The sequence below is a fragment of the Bubalus kerabau genome, chromosome 15 (assembly GCF_029407905.1).
Source record: "Bubalus kerabau isolate K-KA32 ecotype Philippines breed swamp buffalo chromosome 15, PCC_UOA_SB_1v2, whole genome shotgun sequence".
Taxonomy (NCBI): Eukaryota; Metazoa; Chordata; class Mammalia; order Artiodactyla; family Bovidae; genus Bubalus; species Bubalus kerabau.
In genome coordinates this window covers 24850700-24870667 of record NC_073638.1, presented here as the reverse complement: position 1 = coordinate 24870667, position 19968 = coordinate 24850700, and the positions used below count along the sequence as shown (strand labels likewise).

Genomic DNA, 19968 nt, shown 5'->3' with positions numbered 1-19968 from the left:
ACTACACATGCACAAATGTGAAATGAATAGCAGCAAAAGTCTCTAGCAAGCCTGAACAGTGTGTGGGAAGGAAGTAAAATATTACTATAATAGGAGTTAAACTGGACTATATGTTGAGAACAAAGTTTACAAAAATTCTAATACTCTATATCCATTAATTTGGAAAGACAGAGGAAATGTTATTTTTAATAAAAATATAAATTATCCAAACTGACGTTTGAGAACGTAAAAAATCTAAATAGATCAATAACCACAAAAGACAATGAGAAGTAAATGATTACTTCTAAGACTCAGATAGTTTTAATAAAGGAGTTTAACTAGTTCTAAAGAAACAGGTAATTCTCATATTATTCAATTTTTTTCCAGGGCAAAGAAAAAATAAGCTTACTGATTCATTCTACAAAACCAGCAGGATCATAATTCTAAAACTAAACTAAACAATTATTTTAAGAAATCTCATGAATATAGATCCAATAACTTAAAATTTTGAAAGACATTCTAGAGTGTATTAAAGGCACAGTATATTGTGATACAGTTTTTATAATAGGACACAATGATGGTTCAGGGTTAGGAAATCTATACCAGAGAAGTTTTTGATGTTGAAGTCTCCCTTTTCTGTTCAATTATTTGAGCAATGTTCTTTATTCATTCATCAAAAATGTACCATGCATTGTATATATGCCAGGCACTGGGTACTGGGAATTCAGTGGTGAAAATATGAGATGTCTGCTGCTGCTGCTGCTGCTGCTGCTAAGTCGCTTCAGTCGTGTCCGACTCTGTGCAACCCCATAGATGGCAGCCCACCAGGCTCCCCCGTCCCTGGGATTCTCCAGGCAAGAGCACTGGAGTGGGTTGCCATTTCCTTCTCCAATGCATGAATATGAAAAGTGAAGTTGCTCAGTCATGTCCGACTCTTAGCGACCCCATGGACTGCAGCCTACCAGGCTCCTCGGTCCATGGGAGTTTCCAGGCACGAGTACTGGAGTGGGGTGCCATCGCCTTCTCCGTCATGGAGATGTCTAGTGATAAATAAATACAAATAGATATATAAATACAAATATAGATACAAATAAAAAGAAAATTTAAATACAATGTAAAGTCTATGATAAAAGAAATGCAGGGTACTATGGGAACACATAAATTGGCATGTAAACTTTAGGATGTTAGAACATTCCTGTTGAGATGATTGTCTATTCTAGGATGGTGGCAGTGGATACAGAGACGAAGGCCCTACACAACACAGTGGTATAAAATTTTCTGACGACTGATTGGATGGAGGAGGGTGGAGTCAAAAGATTCTTTGGGGGGAATCTTAAGGTATTCAGATTAATGTATTAATTTATACATTTGTTATGCATAGAAGGGTAAAATAAAGGTCAGGTTTGAAAAATACTGTTAGGTATAAACATTACTGCAGCAAGTTTTATGGCACTGTTCTGTCACTATGAAAAAGTCAATGTTAGTATATAATGCTTACGCAACACTGGACTACAGAACCCTGCTGTTTTGCAGAACTTATGAGAGTAGTTTCATGGAACACACACTGGGAGAAATTGCTCTCCATAAAAAAAATTTCTTCCTTTCTGCTTCTGCAACTCTCAGTACCTCAGTGCACAGTCTCACCAACTCTATTCAATTCTTTATGGCTATCTTCTATCCCTTTGCACCAGGGTTCCCAACCTCCTGGATATAATGCCTGATGATCTGAGGTGGAGCTGATGTATTAATAATGTGCACAGTAAATGTGATGAACTTGAATGATCCTAAAACCATCCCCCCTACGCTCTCCAGTCTATGGAGAAATTGTGTTTCATGATAACAGCCCCTGGGGTCAAAAAGGTTAGGAACCACTGCCTTACACAGCACACATATTCAGTTAGGTTACTTTCAACTGGGTGAAGCTGAAGAGAAAAAAGATTCCCTGGGAACTCATAAGGGGTGTCCCAAAAAACATTAAAAGAAAAATTTTATTCTGAACCAGTGACCGGTAAATCAATATAAGGGGATCCAGGAGTTGGTGATGGACAGGGAGGCCTGGCGTGCTGCAATTCATGGGGTTGTGAAGAGTCGGACACGACTGAGCAACTGATGAACTGAACTGACCCACAGGTAAATCACAATATAGTATTAATCTGTCACTATCTACAAATGCTAATAAATAAATTTCCATTTCAGTAAGACAACTGAAAATAACAGGCTCATTAGAGATAATGACGTGGAGAATTCAATGGACTGTACAGTCCATGGAGGGTCACAGTCAGACACGACAGAGCAACTTTCACTTTCATTAAAGACTCTTTTCAATTGAAGGATAATTGCTTTACAGAATTTTGTTGTTTTCTGTCAAACCTCAACATCAATCAGCCATGAACTGAAGTTGCTCAGTTGTGTCCAACTCTTCGCGACCCCCATCAAGCTCCTCCATCCATGGGATTTTCCAGGCAGCAGTACTGGAGTGGGGTGCCATTTCCTTCTCCAGAGGACCTTCCTCACCCAGGGATCAAACCTGGGTCTCCGGCGTTGTAGGCAGACGCTTTACGGGAACTGCTTTGTTGCTGTTTAGCTGCTAGGTTGTCTGACTCCTCTGCTACCCCATGGACCGCAGCCTGCCTGACTCCGTCCATGGGATTTCCCAAGCAAGAATACTGGAGTGGGTTGCCTTTTCTTCTCAAGAACTGCTTAAAAGGACAGAAACTTCTGATCTTAATGTTCTCTGTGCTAGTAACTGCATGGCTTCACAAACCTAGGCACAGAAAAGCTGTGCATATTTAAAAACAGAGAAAACCAAATGTACAAATTCCTAGACACCAGGGAGAGTAACCAAATTAGTTTACAGTGCTCAGAAACATAAACCATGTGTTACTGAAAATCTGATTCTAAAATATTAAGTTTGGTATGTTCAAAAGGTATATTTCAGGATACTCTAAAAACTGACACCTTTAACACCAGGCAATCACTGAATAAAAGTGTGTTGCTAGTTTTTTGTGTGCAATGTCCCTAGTGATGTCAAAAAAAAAAAGACATTCTTTCATTTTGTTTTCAATATATTAAAAAGCAACATAGTACAAATGCTGTAGTTAATATTAAAAAGGACTCAAATTTTACAAGGAATTAATTTTTATAAACAAGTTCTACAATGAAAGGGAAACAGCATCTTGATACATAAAAGTGTTGCTAAACAAGATTTAAAAATTTTTAAATCATTAGACTAAATTCTTTCAAATTCAAACAAAAACAAAAGGCAACCTGTACACTATCCATAATAAAATGTGTCCCTGTACACTTGTCCTGGATACAATGTTAAAATTTTCAAAGTTTGAGTCAGAGAGGCAGTACTTTAAAAAGTACATTTTCAGTAAAACATTTTACCATTTATCCAACTATGCATTTATATTTTTGTTCTTCCAGAAATAGGGGATTTATATTAACACTGTATTTTTACTGTAAAAAAATACATTTAGTGATATTTAACTTCCTGAGTGGCTTCAGTCCTACATCGATTTAATTAGCAAATTCTAAAATTTTACAACGAAATAGCATGTCTTAGATGTACACTTCTATGCTCAAGATCATGTCACAGAACTTAAACTTAAGTTCTCTGAGAAGTTAAATATGGTTTATCCCCAAACTTTATCAAAAAGCTTTCTCATATGTTAGTAAAATGAATCACTGAAGTTAAACATTTTCTTATTAACAAAATACTGAGTCAGTTCTGACTATCAACTTGAATATTTTTCATTATATACACCAAAAATCTGATTCACCACCAAGAAGCTTCTTGCAATACAAAAAAATAATTAAAATATTTTCTTTGTAATACAACTAATCCATATAATACATCCTTTAGTCAATTGTCTAAAATGATTAGGAACTGTGGTACTTTCTTTTGCATAAAACCCTTTCCTCTTTTTAAAACCCTGAGGTGAAAGGCTATGAATGTAATGAAACTAGAACCACAATTCTTCTCATGTCTGTATTGAATTGCTATTGAGTTTTAAAATTTTTACAAAGAAATGTGGCAACTTGTAAAGCTGCTCTATAGTTTAAGAAAACATTCTCAGAAACAACTTAACAAAAAGGACCTAAAATGACCCTATGAAAAATCCTTATAACACTTGTTAGTGTCGAGATGAGCGCCATTTTCCATTTCTACCACTGTCTCTTCTGTTATCATAGTCATGGCTCCAGCCATCGTGATTCCTGTCTTCATAGAAAAAATCATCTCTGTTTCCTCTATAATGATGGTCAGACAGATCACTGTAACGCTGTTCACGGCTGTAATGTCTATCCATCACGTAGGGATGAGAATTCAGTCTGACTTTTCTCTGTGATGATGGTGTATCTTGGCGCCACTGGGAGCTTGAAGACTGGTTAAAAGTATGATTATGTGACTGAACTGATGGGGAAAATCCTGACTGATCCAGATGTGGAGAACCAAATTTCCCTCCATATGACATCTGTCTCAAAACATTGTTCATCTGAGTGAAGAGAAAAAGAAGAAAATGTTAAGCACAAATATTTCTAGGTATCAAAGGCAACAGCTATCTAGCCCATGGTTAAACACAATAATGGAAAAGCAAAATCATTCTTGCCTATCTGAATTTTAAGTTAAACACAACTAAAAATAGTAGAAATGGTGAGTGAAATGGACTAGTAAGGAGAAAAACAGAGGTAAGTACTAAGTGACTAGATCACTGGTTCTCAAATTCTGCCTGAGGGAAGATATTAGACAATGATGATTTTTTTTAATGGTTTATAGCAAAATGAAAAAAACACATTTATAAAAGTTCATATCCCTTTATACTAATTTCTCAATTTAATTTTATTTCACTCTTGTATTTTATTCTGCAGACTGTGAAATACACAAGTCTAAGTACCATGAGCCAAGACTGTGATTTGGGCAAAGAAAATAAAAAGAAAGAAATGTAAGAAAAAGAATACAATGAAAGATTTGGAGACCGATCAAAGAAACAGCAAAGATATCTAAGATTTTATTACTGGTGATATTATTACAGAAAAAAATGGAAAGTTCACAAGGAAAGGGATCTAGAAGATGCCAGTATATTACGGTATTAAGTATTAAAGACAGTATATGATAGAAATTACTCAGCATAGGTTACAAGAACATCAGAGAATGCATTTCCAATACTTGCAACACACACACCAACAATGGTTAAAGAAAAATAATACAAATGTGAGAAGCAGCTCTTCTATTTATCTTTGATCTTATAAATATGTATTTCAGCCCAGTGAAAACTGAAATCTACAAAGACCATGCTAGTCTAACTAAAATTTAAGAAGTTAAAAAAGAATTTTAACTAAGTATAATTTTTCTTTTTTAGCAACTCAAGTTGAATAATCAGCTTACCACTGCTTGTCTCTGAAAATTTTCTGAAGACGAGAAAGATCTTTGAATTGTCTGTGCTGATGGAGTCATGTTATCCACCGTCCTTTCATGAAAAGTGAAAAATAAGAAAACCAACATATAATCATTCATTCAACAAATAAACATGTCAATCATGAGTAAGACACAGTCTTCAAAGATAGGAATCAATAAGACCAACAAGGTATCTGCTCTCTCAAGGAGCCAGGGGTAAGGATTCAGACAATAAGAGAATTTCACATGGTTATAAAGACACAGTAAAATACAACTATATAAGTTGAGGTGACAGAGAGGGGATTCTATTTTAGCCTGACTGGTCAGGAATGGCCCTTCTAAAAAGGAAGTATTTGAAGTGAGAGCTGAACAAGATTACCTGAAGACAACACATTCCGGCTGAGGGAAGGGCTGGAGCAAACTATAGTCTGTGGGCCAAACCCAGTTTGTACAAAGCTTTATTGGAACACGGCCAACCTCTTTTGTTTTTGTGTGGTGCTACAATGGCAGAAGAAACTAGTTCTTTATAGGAAAAAAAAAAAAAAAACCAAAAAACCCTGTCAATTTACAGGAAAAAAAAAAAAAATTTGTCAATCCCTGGGCCAATAGTGCGAAGGCCTAGACCGAGCACTAAAATGAAAAGGATTTGATCAATTAGACATAATAGGTGAAGAAAATAGAAGAAAAGGATAAAATCTAGGGCTATACCCTGGCGGTCCAGTGGTTAGGACTCCACGCTCTCACTGCCGAGGGCCTGGCTTTGATCCCTGGGTTGGGAAGATCCCCTGGAGAAGGGAACAACACTCACTCCAGTATTCTTGCCTGGAGAATTTCATGGACAGAGAAGCCTGGTAGGCTATAGTCCATTGGGTTACAAAGAGTCAGACATGACTGAGTGACTTTCAAAGAAAAGAATTACTGAGACAGGAAAGAATAATAGGCTTTGGGGAATAAGGAATTCTATAACATAAACAGAATATTAATCTTAAGGACTTAAACCTTATTCCTCACTTCCTATCCTAAGAGGTAACTTGCTCTACAGAAAAGCTCAGAAAAGGTTTTAATTTTATTTTAAAATACACCATTGGAATCAAACCACCAATTGATTTATCTTATAGTTTAGATCTTTTTATTTAGGGTTCTTTTTTCTTACTTTTCTAAAGCAGAACTGATTTTACTTATACTCTACAAAGCAAGCTATTTACACATTTGTTCATTCATTCCACTGAGCACACGGATCTCAGGTCCCTGATCAGGAATCAAACCCATGCCCGCTGCAGTGTAAGGGCAAAGTCTTAACCACTGGACCACCAGGGAAGTCTCATATTCTGTTTTCTTATGTGTCTGCATGCCAAGGGGAAAAAAAGTATAATTTTACTTGTAGAGAGTATAAAAATCAGGTACACACTAACACTTGATTATAACTATTTACTTGTGTATTTTTCCCCCCAAGAATTTCTAAGATGGGTTAAAAACTTTTTTTCCCCCCTCCATCTAAGATAACTTACAAGTTTCTATCATAGTGGTTAGAGATGCTTCAAATTCCAACTGTACTGAAAAGCATTTAAACACAATTTCAGCTGGCAAGAAGAGCATACCCTTCCAGATTACGGCTTTCTTAGAATTTCACCTTCCAGACTCTTCATATTCATTCACCCACTTCTCTTCAGCTCCTGGCACCACCTTAATCCAAACTATCAACTCAACTGCAACAGCTTCCTTGCTTCTAATACCAATATTTTGCTACCAACAGACTCCTAATTGGTCTATTTTCACCCCTGTCTCCTTCAGTCCATCCTCTCCCAGTGCAACCAAGTAACTCACTAAAATACAAACCTGTTCCTTTTACTATCCTACCAAAAATGTTTCAGTGTCTTCCTACTGTTCTTAAGGTGAAATTCCAAAATCCTAATTATGACATATAAGACAGACCCTATGCCATCTGGCCTCTGTTTACTCTGACAAGATCAACTACTACTCTCCATTTTTCATTCATTATGATCTAGGTACACTGGCCTCTCTCAGGTCCTCATTCACTTATCTCTCCTTATAAAACTTTCTAAACACTTCCTACTCATATCATGGTGGGTGTGCTCAATCACACTGCCTCGGTTTGAAAACAAGCTCAATGCTTATGAGCAGCTCATACTTGAGCAAGTTAACCTCCAACCCTTATTTTCTTCATACGTAAGGCAGAGATAATTCTTACCTCTTAAGACTGCTGTGAGGGATAAATGAGACCATAAATACAAAGGACTTGGTGACAAATCTGACAGGTGACAGGATTTTTTAACTCTTTCTTGAATGAAGCCCATTATGATTGATAAATTGCTCTAAGGACATACCAGGAAAAAACTATCCCTAGTAAAAAATCAGCCTCCCCAAAGAAAACTATTTAAGTAGATACAAATATGGTACCTTTTCTAATCCTTAGTAACTAAAAGGGATTTTAGAGATCATCTGAATCAACTTTTTTTCCTTACAAATGGAAAGATAGGGCCAGAGACTAGCTCACGATTACACAATTATTAAGAGACGTATTTAGAATCCAGCCTTATGAACTCTTAGCCTGTTTACTAATAGGTATTTTTAATCTGAAAGTAACAACCAATTAGTGGTCATAGAACTAAACTGAATTTAAAAAAATAAAACAGAAAACAGAGGGTAGTACAAATAGCAAGGGTTAAGTAATGTTTTGAGAAATTCTGTGTCAGTATATACATGTATGTGGGTTTGGGTATATGTATTTACAATGAACATAGTTATACATGTATTTATTTTAAGGGAACTATATACAATGGGCATACAGTCCCCAAGGAATAGATACTATGTGTAACTATAATCCAAAATAGCAAATACAGCAGCAGAAAAAAGAGGTAGGAGCATAATGAAGGAAGCCAATCACTCATGTATTTTTTGAGATCACAACCTAAAAAAAAATTTCTGATGAATGATTTTTAAAATAGGTGCAAAACATTACCTGCTAGGAGATGTGGAAGTAGGGCTTGAATTTCCAACATGATGCTGGGGATAGGACAAACTGACCTCCTGTGAGGCATGGCTACTTCCTAAATGAAACAATTTGAGAAATTCTTATTGTTAGAAAGTTTAATTTGAAACTTTGTATTCCTCAGCCCAATCATTCCAAAACAGGTGGACATAACTTAAGGTGAAAACCTCAAATTTCAGTAAATCACTTTATAGTTCATCAGAGTGAAAACTAAGTGTTTAATACCAGATATATTTAAAACAAAGGGTTACAAATAAGGTACTACCCAATGTACAACAGACAATGTATAAACACCCAATTTGGCCATAGTACTCTGATCCCCACACTAAACTGTAAAACTGAATACAAGGAAAGTTTCATCCTCACATGATCTCACATCAAAATTTGTAAAAGTAAATTACAAAACAGTCAGGAAGACTTTCAGGAAATAATCTTTGTGCTTTTAGAGCATGAAACCAAAATCAGTCATTCTAACAATGAAGGTTTATGTTCTTTTCACCAACCCAAATTGAAATTTTAACTCTCTTGAAAATTACCACTTTCAAAATCCATACTGTCAATGTTACCCATTTTTAGCGATATATAGTTTACTGTTTATAAAGCTTAAAGCATTTTCACCCAAAAAGAGGTTCTCAAAAAAAGAGGTTCTCTAAAACTGAATAACAAAATTAAAAACAAAAAACAAAGCAGTGAACAATCTCTCTCCCCAAATCATCAGTAAATAGTTACCTGCTCTAAACTGAATCTTGATAGGCCTTCCAAAAAGTTTGATTCCATTAAGCAGATTCATGGCGTAAGGAACAGATACTTCATGTTTGAAATTCACAAAGGCAAACTGCTTCGGTTTACCATCCTTGTCTTTTGGAATTTTCACTTTAATTACTGGACCAGCCTACAGACACAAAAAAGTGTTCAGAATTTCAGTAAGGCAGTTTCAGAAAATACTCAAATGTTACGAAGTTTATAATGTAACCATGGACTCTTAAAAACCGGATACACAGGGATTTCCCTCACGGTTAAAGATCCTATAGATTATAACTGAAAATTAGGTTAACTTACTTCGGGGGAGGGAGCCCATAATGAACTGGAAACCCAATCACTGAATTTACACTTCACTGCCCTTTATGACTTTAACGTCGAGGCCAACACCCATCGTTTTCCCACTTTGTGCAAATTAACGTTTATCAAGAGCAAGAGAAAGTTTACTTGGGCTAAAAGTTCACTTTTGCATCGATCAATCAAACCATTACCAGCTGTTGGAGGGTACAACTGGAGGGAACAAGTTTAGCACGTTTTAATAAAGATCTTAATACAGAAACACTACAATGCCGCTTTCCTACGGAGTCTAAGCTTTTTCTATGGAGTCTTTCCTTATGAGTCTGTCTTTGCTGCAACTTCGTAAGAAACTTAAGTGGAAAATGGATACCACAAACAAACTGAAATAAAATTCACAAGCAGAAGATGAGAAAAGGAGGAAAAGTACAGCTCAACGAAGACCCATACGTTTGAGGCCCCTTAAAGAGCCTGAATCTTTACCATAGGAATGCCCGATTGAGAACCCACCACCACCTTTAGTCTTCACTTTGGCCTGAACTAATTAGGGTTCTTCTCAGAAAGGCACACGCAGCGAGCGCCTCCCTTTCTAAGCGTGACCCCCGCCTCCAGCCCGCCCACCTGTCAGGGTGCCGGGACGCACCAGGATCCCGCTTCCGCCAAGGAAGCGCGGAAAGCCGTTGGGCCGGACCCTAGGCGGGCCGGAAAAGGAAAGGAAGAGGCTTATCCCAGCCGCTTACCTGGTGGAAAAGCTCGAAGAGGAGCTCTTCTGTCACTTTCGTTTCAAGGTTGCCCACAAAGAGAGTGCGATCCGCTTCGGCTGCCGCCGCCCCCATCTCAGCGTCGCCCCCTCCCGAAAAAGGCCGAAGGGTCGCCGCCGACGCACGCACTGCGCACTCTCAGAAACCCCACGCCCTCGCGCACTCAGGCGTCACCGACGTAAACGTCAATCACGCCGGCTCTCCGCGGCGTTGACGTGCGCTGACGGACTGCGCATGCTCCGAGGAGAGAGCTGGGGGAAGGCTCCTGGTCGCCACTGCTGTAGCGATGGCTTCCTGTGAAGTCGTTCTGCGCTGTCGAGATCCGCTGAACTGATCTGCGGAGTCGCGAAGGGCCTACCTTGACCGAGAGACGTAACACTAGATACTACGGGAAGTGTTTGAAGATGGCGCAGAACTCTGTGTCCCTGTCCGCCGGCGATCGAAGGAGCCGGGTGGCTTACCTTAGCTCTTCTCACGGTGACCTCAGCTCGTCGGCCTTAGCGTTGGCGATGGTCTCCGGAGACAGCTTCCTCGTTACCAGGCCCGAGGCGATTCTTCCAGAGCCTGTTCCTCGATCCTCCGTGCGGCTGAACTTCCGGACCGAGAGCCGTCGGGCGCCTGGTGGCGGCCGAAGCCCGACCCGCTTTAACGAGGGAAGGGAAATGGAGGCGCGGAGCCGAAGCCGCCAGGCCAGATTCTCACCTTACCCGGGCCCTGCGGTGAAACTCGACCTTCTAAGAAGTGTCCTGCAACAGCGTCTGGCGGCACTTGGAGGAGTTATCGTAGCCCGTCTTTCAGCTTAAAACCAATACCTCTCTCGGCCCTTCAATTAGCGTGTAAACAAGGCCTCTCTCTAAAATACTTGGTGCAACCGAAGTCTTCTTTTTAGAGGGGCGTCTTTATTCTAGCCTAGCGCAAAAGAAAGTGTTTGCAGTTACTTGAGTCACAGGGTTTTAAATAGCCATGATGATTAGGTTGGAAGGGAGGAGGAGCGGAGATTTTATTGAGGTGGTCACAAAGCTGAGCTGATTGGCTCATCCTTCCCAGAGGTCAATAGTCCCTTTATCCTCCCAACAAAGAACCACATTTTTCTCGCTTTCCACAAGTCTTACGGACCTCCCTGGCAGATTCTCCCACTTTGAGACTTGTAATTCCGAGCTTCGTTAACTGCCTACCTTTCCACCTCAGGCTAATATTACCTTTACTTCTGTTGGTTTATTACTGGCATATCCTCCCATCTATGGTCCTACACTTAAGCCTATCATTTTGTCCCTTACACTTCTTCATCCCCTTCCTTCATCTTTTCTTAAGGAATGTCTATAAACTTCACTCTCTACTACACTAAAGCAACAAAAGCAAAACCTAAACCTTACTGCCCCTTCAAATTTTTTAACGGATTTACGTTTCTTGATTTGCCAAAGGTTCCAAATTAATTTTTACACTATGTCATTTTATTACTCACAGTCAATCCCAGCTTCCTTAATCTGAATCTTGTTCCCAAATAGGCAAAAATTGGAACAGTCTACAACTGTTAGGAAGCCGATCATGTATTCACTCTAGCATCTTCCTTAAACTTTCCTGTTTGTCTTTCCCATTCAAACATGAAATTATATTTGAAGATCTTCCCAGTGCTAAGCACTTTGGATGAACTTTTCCTAGCCCTGCTAACAAGGAGATGAAGCATACTTTGGAGTTAGTGGCCAACAAATCACCAGGCTGGATTGTTCATTAGGTCAAGTGATGAAAATAACCCTAGTTGCCATGGCTTTCCGTAGTACTGCACTATCCTGGTTCTTCTCTTAACCTGGCTGACTACACTTTGAAAGTGAAAGTGTTGCTCAGCCACCCCGACTTTTTGCGACCCTTGGACTGTGTAACCCACTGGGTTCCTCTGTCCATGGAATTCTCCAGTCAGGAATACTGGAGTGGGTAGCCATTCCCTTCTTCAGGGGATCTTCCTGACCCAGGAATTGACCTGGGTCTCCCACGTTGTAGGCAGATTCTTTACCATCTGAGCCACCAGGAAAAACTACTCTTTAATCTGCTAATAATTTCATCTTAATCATATATTCCCCAAGGTTTAAAGGGTGATATTGGGAGAAAATAAGTGGGTTTTGTAAGTGGCAAATCTTAAGCAGGTAAGAGTCTAGCTTTTTCCCAGTGGACTCTGGTCTATAATTGTGTTAGATAAAGCAAAATTACCACACACAAAACAGAATTGAATCGTGAAAACTACATTCTAAGAATTCTGACAAACCAAAGAGTGTCCATATGAGTGATTAATGTAGTGAGCGGTCTAGAAACCACCTCTTAAGAAAAATGTTTGACAGGGTAATAATAGCTACATTTTATTGAGTACTGTTTGCAAGACAGTGTGCTAGGGGCTTTTATTGTTTATTCAGATATTTATTGAGAACTTATTCTGTGCCTGCTACTACCTGTGTTAGGTATAGACTAAAGTGGTGAACAGGATAGATAAGGCCTCTGCTCTTATGGAGCTTTATATATGTCATTTAATTTTCATAACAGCCCATAACAAAAGTATTATATTTCATTGCTAAGTAACCAGGTATGAAGAATTGAAGTAAACTTTCCAAGGTCATGCAGCTAGGTAGAACCTTGAAGCCATTCAACCCAGGTTCCTCATTAGAATTAATGTAACACCAAAAAGGACTTGAGTGACTATTTTCTCAATTCTCCCAAAGATAGTATCTAACTAATGCTATTCTAGATAGCTGAAAAGAAGTTAGTTCATAATATATGGATTCCTTAGGCTGGATGTGGTTGAGAAAGAATCCCAAACCTATATGTGAAGAGTTTGGGGAAGAATAGTAAAATTAAGACTGAAGGTAAGAAGGATTTTCATAAAACTTAGAGATGCCTAATGGTGGAAAATACCACTTTACAAGATAATGAATTAACTGCCCAAAGTTCTCATAGAGGCTAAATTGTGTCAGTTTTGAAATCAGACTAGACGACTTCTTCAGTTCTTTCCCATTTGACCTCTAATTCTACACTTTAAATTAAAAACTTGATTAAAATTGAAAAGAGAGAACTAGGGGGCAAGAAGAGAAAAATGAAGTATGATACATATGATGACTATGTTTACTGTGCAAACCAGGGCACTTAGGAAGGAAAGGGTGGTGGGTATCAACTATGTTTACTTTAGCAAAGGCAAAAAAAAAGGGCTGTCCTAGGCAGCCAGTTTGGGTCATATCACACTAGGAGATGCTACAGCATTAAATACACCTTTGAGGCATTTTCCTTAGCTTCAGGGGAAGAAGGCTGAGATTTGTGAAGGAAGGGACAAAAATGTGGCATAAATGTGCACAGAAGCATGCAAGAGGAACAGAACCCAGTGGACGTGACTTGGTTTCTGTTTGTTCTCACATAGGGTCATCAGAAGTAGGGCTTTGATTAAAAAATAGTGTACATGTGCCAGAAATAAAATGATGCAAAAATTTGTTTGATAAGAGTAGAACCTTGTTCACATAAATTCCACATCATTTTATTTATTTTTTTGGTCACACCACCAGACTTACGGGATCTGAGTTCCACGACCAGAGAGCAACCCTACACGCCCTGCAGTGGGAGTGCAGAGTCTTACTTAACCCCTGGACCACCGAGGAAGTCCCAGTGCTTCATAATTTTAAATCTAAGCTGATGAATGTCTAATTTCTCCTTGTTCTTAACATTTGCAAGTGTCCCAAGTTACAACATCTTTGTAGAGTCACAAAGACTGTGTTGTGGAAGCAAGGATGGATAGAAACCTCTTGAAATGATCTAAAGCAGGAACAACTAAGTTTCCCAAAAGCAGTCCATGTTATTAAAAATCCATATGTTGGTATACAGAATGACTTTTGGTATCACTGCCTGTGTAGCATGTTACCATTCTAAAATAGACGAATTTTTTAAGACAAAAAATAGTCCCTCAATATTCCATTGTAAGTTTTTAAAAAGCCATGGTAACTTTGTTTTTATAGACCTTTGTTTATTGTATCATACTAGGCAACTGACTAGTATGTGTTGAAGGTAAGTTCTATTAGTATATTTACTTCCTTTATTCATCAGCTCTAAAAGTCTTGAAGAGAATGACCATTTGGGGTACAGGAAAAGGAGCTGGATTTGGTACTAAGCCTAATTCTGAGAGGAGTAACTCAGCAGAAAAGAAAGTCCAATGGGAGGGAAGAGTAGGTAGACTTAATTTTGAGGCTTAGCTGTATTTCAAACAAAATTATGTCTTTTATTCCTTTGGTGAATCTATACAGATCACACTCAAGTGCAACTTTTTTCTTTCCCATTTCCATAAGTGTGCATGCTAAGTCCCTTCAGTTGTGTCCAACTCTTTGTGACCCTGTAGACTGTAACCCACCAGGTTCCTCTTGTCCGTGGAATTCTCCAAGCAAGAACACTGGATTGCGTTGCCATTTCCTCCTCCAGGGGATTTTCTCAGGGGTTGAATCTGTCTCTTAAGTTTCTTGTGTTGGCAAGTGGGTTCTTTACCGCTAATGCCACCTGGGGATCCCATTTTCCATGAAAAGTACTCTTATTTCCCTAGCCAACCAATGTGTAAGTTTGAATGCCTATGACTCCATACTACCTATTTTCCTACCTTTATTGTCTGTGTCCATTCAATTGCAAAGTCCTGCTCCTCTTATTTTCACAATGTACTTATGTTAACATTTCTCTCTATATATCTCATCACCTGTACTATATTTACCTGAACATCTGTCCTGTTTTGTTTGCCCTGTTTCTCTGCATCCTAAATGTGTATAGCTGCAGACCAGTAAACTCAAAGCATCTCTCTCTGATCCCACAGTTAAACTATAGCTTTACAGTACTGACTGTAAATTACTCCAGTGCTTCCCATAGTATATCCCACAGAATCTGTATGAGAAATACAAGATGCTGTTTTGAAAAAAGACATAGAGTCAGTAAAATTGACAAGTGCATGTTTTATCACCTTCTTAGGGAGACATAATGTGTAATAACTTGTTAAAATTTCTGGTAATTCATTTGCAGGATCTTAGTTATCTGATTAGGGATCAAACCCATGCGCCCTGAATTGGAGGCTCAGAGTCTTAACCACTGGACCACGAGAGAAGTCTCTCAAGCCAGTGTCTTTATTCCAAATGATTTCTGGTGCCTGTCTATGTCTTTGGCAAGTGGGTGGGAGAATGGAGGCAAGCATGCTGCTGCAGATTCCCAGCCACGGAGGATCAAGACTGGCTTTGTTACTAAGGAAGGGCATTTAGGAATATCCCCTAATGTATATGCTGCTGCTGCTAAGTCACATCAGTCGTATCTGACTCTGTGCAATCCCATAGACAGTAGCCCTCCAAGCTCCCCAGTCCCTGGGATTCTCCAGGCAAGAACACTAGAGTGGATTGCCATTTCCTTCTCCAGTGCATGAAAGTGAAAAGTGAAAGTAAAGTCACTCAGTCGTGTCCAACTCTTTGCGACCCCATGGACTGCAGCCCACCAGGCTCCCCCGTCCATGGGATTTTCCAGGCAAGAGTACTGGAGTGGCTCGCCAGTGCCTTCTCCCCTAGTGTATGTGCTTAGGTCCAATTATTAAGTATGCTAATAATGTACTGTTAAAAAAAGTTAGGGTTTGCCTGGCTTTTATTTCACTAGAATATCTGAAGGTAGCCCTACTTCACAATACACTTCTTCTGAATCAGAGGAGAAAAATAATTGTCTTCACCGTCTTGCCAATGAATACAGTAAGCTGCTGTCGGGTCTTTGTCTCCCCAAAGACCTGAGAGTAGCCGAAGCAATGAAGCTTTAAAAACTGTACGTTCTTTAAACTGACTTTTAAGACTTCCCATAATCTGACCAAACTATATTGCCAGTCTTCTTTCTTATTCTTAATTCCTCCAGGTGGTTGCTGCTCTTATTTTGCCTCTATATCTATGCCTATCCTAATCCCTTTAACTAAATTGCTTGTCCTTCACATTTTCTGCCTGTTAAGTTCATCCATCCAGATTGGTTCAAGTTCTTTACTGTTGCAAAGGAACACACCCTTTTTAACGAGGTTAAGCAAAACATGGACTGTATTGACTCACAGAAGAGAAAAAGTGTGGTAACTTCTGATAGTCTACCTAACTAGCTATACATTGTCTGTAGCAACACCTTGGTTCTTCCTTTCTTTGGAACCACCTCCCTCATCCTCTGTTCACATGTTTGCAGTAAGGCGTCACACCTAGCTTCAAGAATAGAGGTGTAATCTAGGTCTTATCTCCCTTACTACATTGTCTCAGGGCAGACCACTTGTCTAAGTTAATCTTTATATATATTCAAACATATTAAGTGCCCCCAAAGTAGAAATTTAATAAATACCTGTTAAATGAATGAATGAACTTCACAGATCGGCTATTTCTCCATGGACTCAAAATCCAAAAATGGAACACTCCAGGAAGGGAAGTGCAGGAATTATAATGTAAACTTAAACACACACACACACACACACATATCATGAAAGTTGAGAGTTAAGTTTTATTTGGGGTGAAATGAGGACTGCAGTCTGGGAAACAGCACCTCAGGTAGCTCTGAGAAACTGCTCCAAAGAAGCAGTGGGAAGGGCAGTGTATATGAGATTTTGGTGTAGGGGGAGTACATGCAATCACGCACATATTTTTCCTGAAGGTTTCTTCTGCTCTCATGAAGCCTTTGCTAGTCGTGAAGAACAGTCATCACCATGAAGGATTTTAGTACTTTTCTAGATATGAGAAGATATAAGAATTGGGCTTATAAAATTGGCTCCTGAAAATATCTATCTGAAGACCTGTCCTGCCAGTCCACCTCCTCCCCGGTATGGAGGGTGTCATTGCTGTCCATCCTGAACGCCTTTCAGCAACTGCAGCAGCACGTGATTTCGTCTTTCTAGGGGTCAATGGCAAGTGCCCATGGCAAGTGAGAATTTGTAGTTGACAGTAGTCTCTTTGGTCTAGGTATCCAGTTGCTTGAGCAAATTAGAGTAAAATGATAAGACAAAGTAAGTTTCCTTCAATTAAAAAAAAAAAAGCCATGCCATTGTCACTTACTTGGTCTGTTGTTATGAGTGAGAACTAGGCTCTTCACCTTCTATATTTTCATTGGAGGCCAAATGTGACTATTATTCTGATTATATAGCATTTATTTTATCATCCTCCAAGAGCTGAGTATTTAGAATTGTTTGAATTTTTCATTCTATTAAATAACTTAAATAAACATATCAGTTTATAAGTAAAAAAATTAGTTTTGTTTGAAGGTTTGCTTCAATTTAAAATCAGTTTGTCGCTAGGAACATAACCTAATCCAGTGAAAGTGAAAATGTTAGTTCCTGTCTTGTCCAACTCTTTGCAACCCCATGGACTATAGCCTGCCAGACTCCTCTGTCTATGGAATTCTTCAGGCAAGAATATTGGAGTGGGTTGCCATTTCCTTCTCCTGGGGATCTTCCCGACCAAGGGATTAAACTTGAGTTGCCTACACTGCAGGAGGATTCTTTACCAATAACCTACAAAATCCTACACTTAATCCAAGATATGCACTAATATTTATGCAGATTGGGCTTCCCAGGTGGATAGTTGGGTAAAGAATCTGCCTGCAGTGCAGGAGATACAGGAGACTCAAGTTTGATCCCTGGGTCTGGAAGATGCCCTGAAGGAGGGCATGGCAACCCACTCCAGTACTCTTGCCTGGAGAATTCCATGGACAGAGGAGCCTGGCAGGCTACAGTCCATGGGATTGCAATGAATGAAGCGACTGATCACATGCATGCACATTTTATGCACATAAATATTTAATTTAATTAAAAATTCCCTACTTATAATTTTCAACTATGAAAAAAGTTCCATCTAGTCAAAGCTACAATTTTTCCAGTAGTCATGTATGTATGTGAGAGTTGGACTATAAAGAAAGCTAACTTTCGAACTTTGGTGCTGGAGACTCTTGAGAGTCCCTTGGACTAAAAGGAGATCCAATCAGTCAATCCTAAACTGATTGGATCCTAAAGAAATCAGTCCTGAATATTCATTAGAAGGACTGATGCTGAAGCTGAAACTCCAATACTTTGGCCACCTGATGTGAAAACTCATTGGAAAAGAACCTGATGCTGGGAAAGATTGAAGATAGGAGGTGAAAGGAATGGCAGAGGATGAGATGGTTGGATGGCATCACCGACTCGATGGACATGAGTTTGAGCAAGCTCCAGGAGTTGGTGATGGACAGGGAGGCCTGCAGGGGCACTGCAGTCCAGGGCGTCACAAAGAGTTGGACACGACTGAGTGACTGAACTTAACTGAAGTGTCTAAAATAGACGACAAGTAAAGAAAAAAAACGAACAAACCAGAGTACTTGCTATACGCCAGGTCACTACTGTAACTCATCAGGGCCCTGTGGTCAGTCCCTCCTCCATATCTTCTACTTTAGTTCCCTTCTGAAGTGCTTGAATAACAGTATTTATGCACATTTACCACCCCCGCCCCCCACCGCCCCCACATCAAATGGAAGATGTTAACTACTTGACAACCATGAGCACAGAGCCCCAAACCTACTGGAGCCTAAGGACTGATAATGTTAACCCCTGTGACACCACCCTTGTTACCTCATGATCAGCCAGTCAGAGAATTGTGCATGAGCTGATCACATAACCTGTAACCCTTCCTCCCTCACCTGGCCTTTATTTTATTTCAGCCACATGACATTGTGCTGATTTCTGGATCTTAGTTTCCCCACCAGGGATTTAACCTGGACACGGGCATTGAAAGTGTCAAGTCCTAATCACTGGACTGCCTGGTAATTCCCTCACCTGGCCTTTAAACATGCTTTGTTAAAAGAGTTTGAGGAGTTTGGGGTTTTAGAGCACCAGCCACTGTCCTCCTTGTATTAGTACATTTACAATAAACATTGCACTTTTTATCACCACAACCAAGTGTCAGTAGATTGGCTTTACCGCTCACAGGCAAGCAGACCCAAGTTTGATTCAGTAACACTAATAATATTGAGAAGATGGAATTCTTTTTGCTCAGCTGGAATTCAAACTTGGTCTTCCCTATCATCAGAATCAAAAGCAAATGCTCATCTGAAAATGATGGGTTTTAATGAATTGTATATATTTTATCTTTGAAAATATCTTTGAGATTTTCATCTGTACCACCAAATACTGATATTAGCCTATGAGCATATGGTTTTAACTGAACATATTCATTGGAAAGCATTTATATAATTCTATTAAATTCTTCTTTTGATATTTGCCTTTTAGCATGTCATGGCATTGTAGATTAATTGAAGTTTAAGCAGAAGCTCCTCAATTATATGAAAATTATCTTTGCACTTAGATCTAGATCCAAAAGACTGATGGAACTGTAGTTTGAACTCAGAAAATATGTCTTCTACTAATTTGTTTGAATATGGAGAACTCACTTCTTAACTTATTAATAGCATAGTAAAGTACATAAAGCAGCTTGAAATTGCTTGTGATTCAAACAAGGTTAGTTGTGGAAATAACTCTACCACAGTATAGGTTTGGTGTATAAAGCTCTATTTTGCTTTATAACTTTAGGCTTAATTCACAGAGAAACATTATTAAGCCTGCAGCAAAAGCTAATTTCCAGAGTCATTCACAATTCCATAACAGTGGTCTAGGGCAGTTCTTCTAACCACTTAAAAATATACAAACCCAGACTTCCCTGGCAGTCCAGTGGTTAGGACTCCACGTTTCCACTGCAGGGGTCTTGGATTTGATCCCAGGTCAGGGAACTAAGATCCCATATGCTGCATGG

The 19968-nt window shown here is 39.2% G+C and overlaps 2 protein-coding genes across 2 annotated transcripts; one reads left to right on the top strand and one right to left on the bottom strand.

Annotated features, from left to right (window-relative positions):
* Positions 1–3023: 3023 nt before the first annotated feature.
* On the bottom strand, positions 3024–10428 carry RBM7 (RNA binding motif protein 7). Its single transcript, XM_055548130.1, has 5 exons — positions 10181–10428; positions 9117–9279; positions 8358–8445; positions 5369–5450; positions 3024–4478 (listed from the first exon to the last, which is right to left on the bottom strand). Exons 1-5 carry the CDS (start codon positions 10274–10276, stop codon positions 4119–4121), a joined length of 789 nt encoding a protein of 262 aa, XP_055404105.1. The 5' UTR covers positions 10277–10428; the 3' UTR covers positions 3024–4118.
* Positions 10429–10447: 19 nt separating this feature from the next.
* On the top strand, positions 10448–11677 carry C15H11orf71 (chromosome 15 C11orf71 homolog). Its single transcript, XM_055548131.1, has one exon. The coding sequence runs from the start codon at positions 10606–10608 to the stop codon at positions 11002–11004; it is 399 nt and encodes a 132-aa protein (XP_055404106.1). The 5' UTR covers positions 10448–10605; the 3' UTR covers positions 11005–11677.
* The last annotated feature ends 8291 nt before the right edge of the window (positions 11678–19968 follow it).

Bases quoted from the DNA above. Each gene is read 5' to 3' on its own strand.
- C15H11orf71 (XM_055548131.1), top strand. From the start codon at position 10,606: ATGGCGCAGAACTCTGTGTCCCTGTCCGCCGGCGATCGAAGGAGCCGG.
- RBM7 (XM_055548130.1), bottom strand. From the start codon at position 10,276: ATGGGGGCGGCGGCAGCCGAAGCGGATCGCACTCTCTTTGTGGGCAAC. The intron at 8,446-9,116 runs GTAACTATTTAC...TGTTTCATTTAG, and splicing joins CAAGATTCAGTTTAGAGCAG to GAAGTAGCCATGCCTCACAG. The intron at 5,451-8,357 runs GTAATGTTTTGC...TTTTCATGAAAG, and splicing joins ACTTCCACATCTCCTAGCAG to GACGGTGGATAACATGACTC.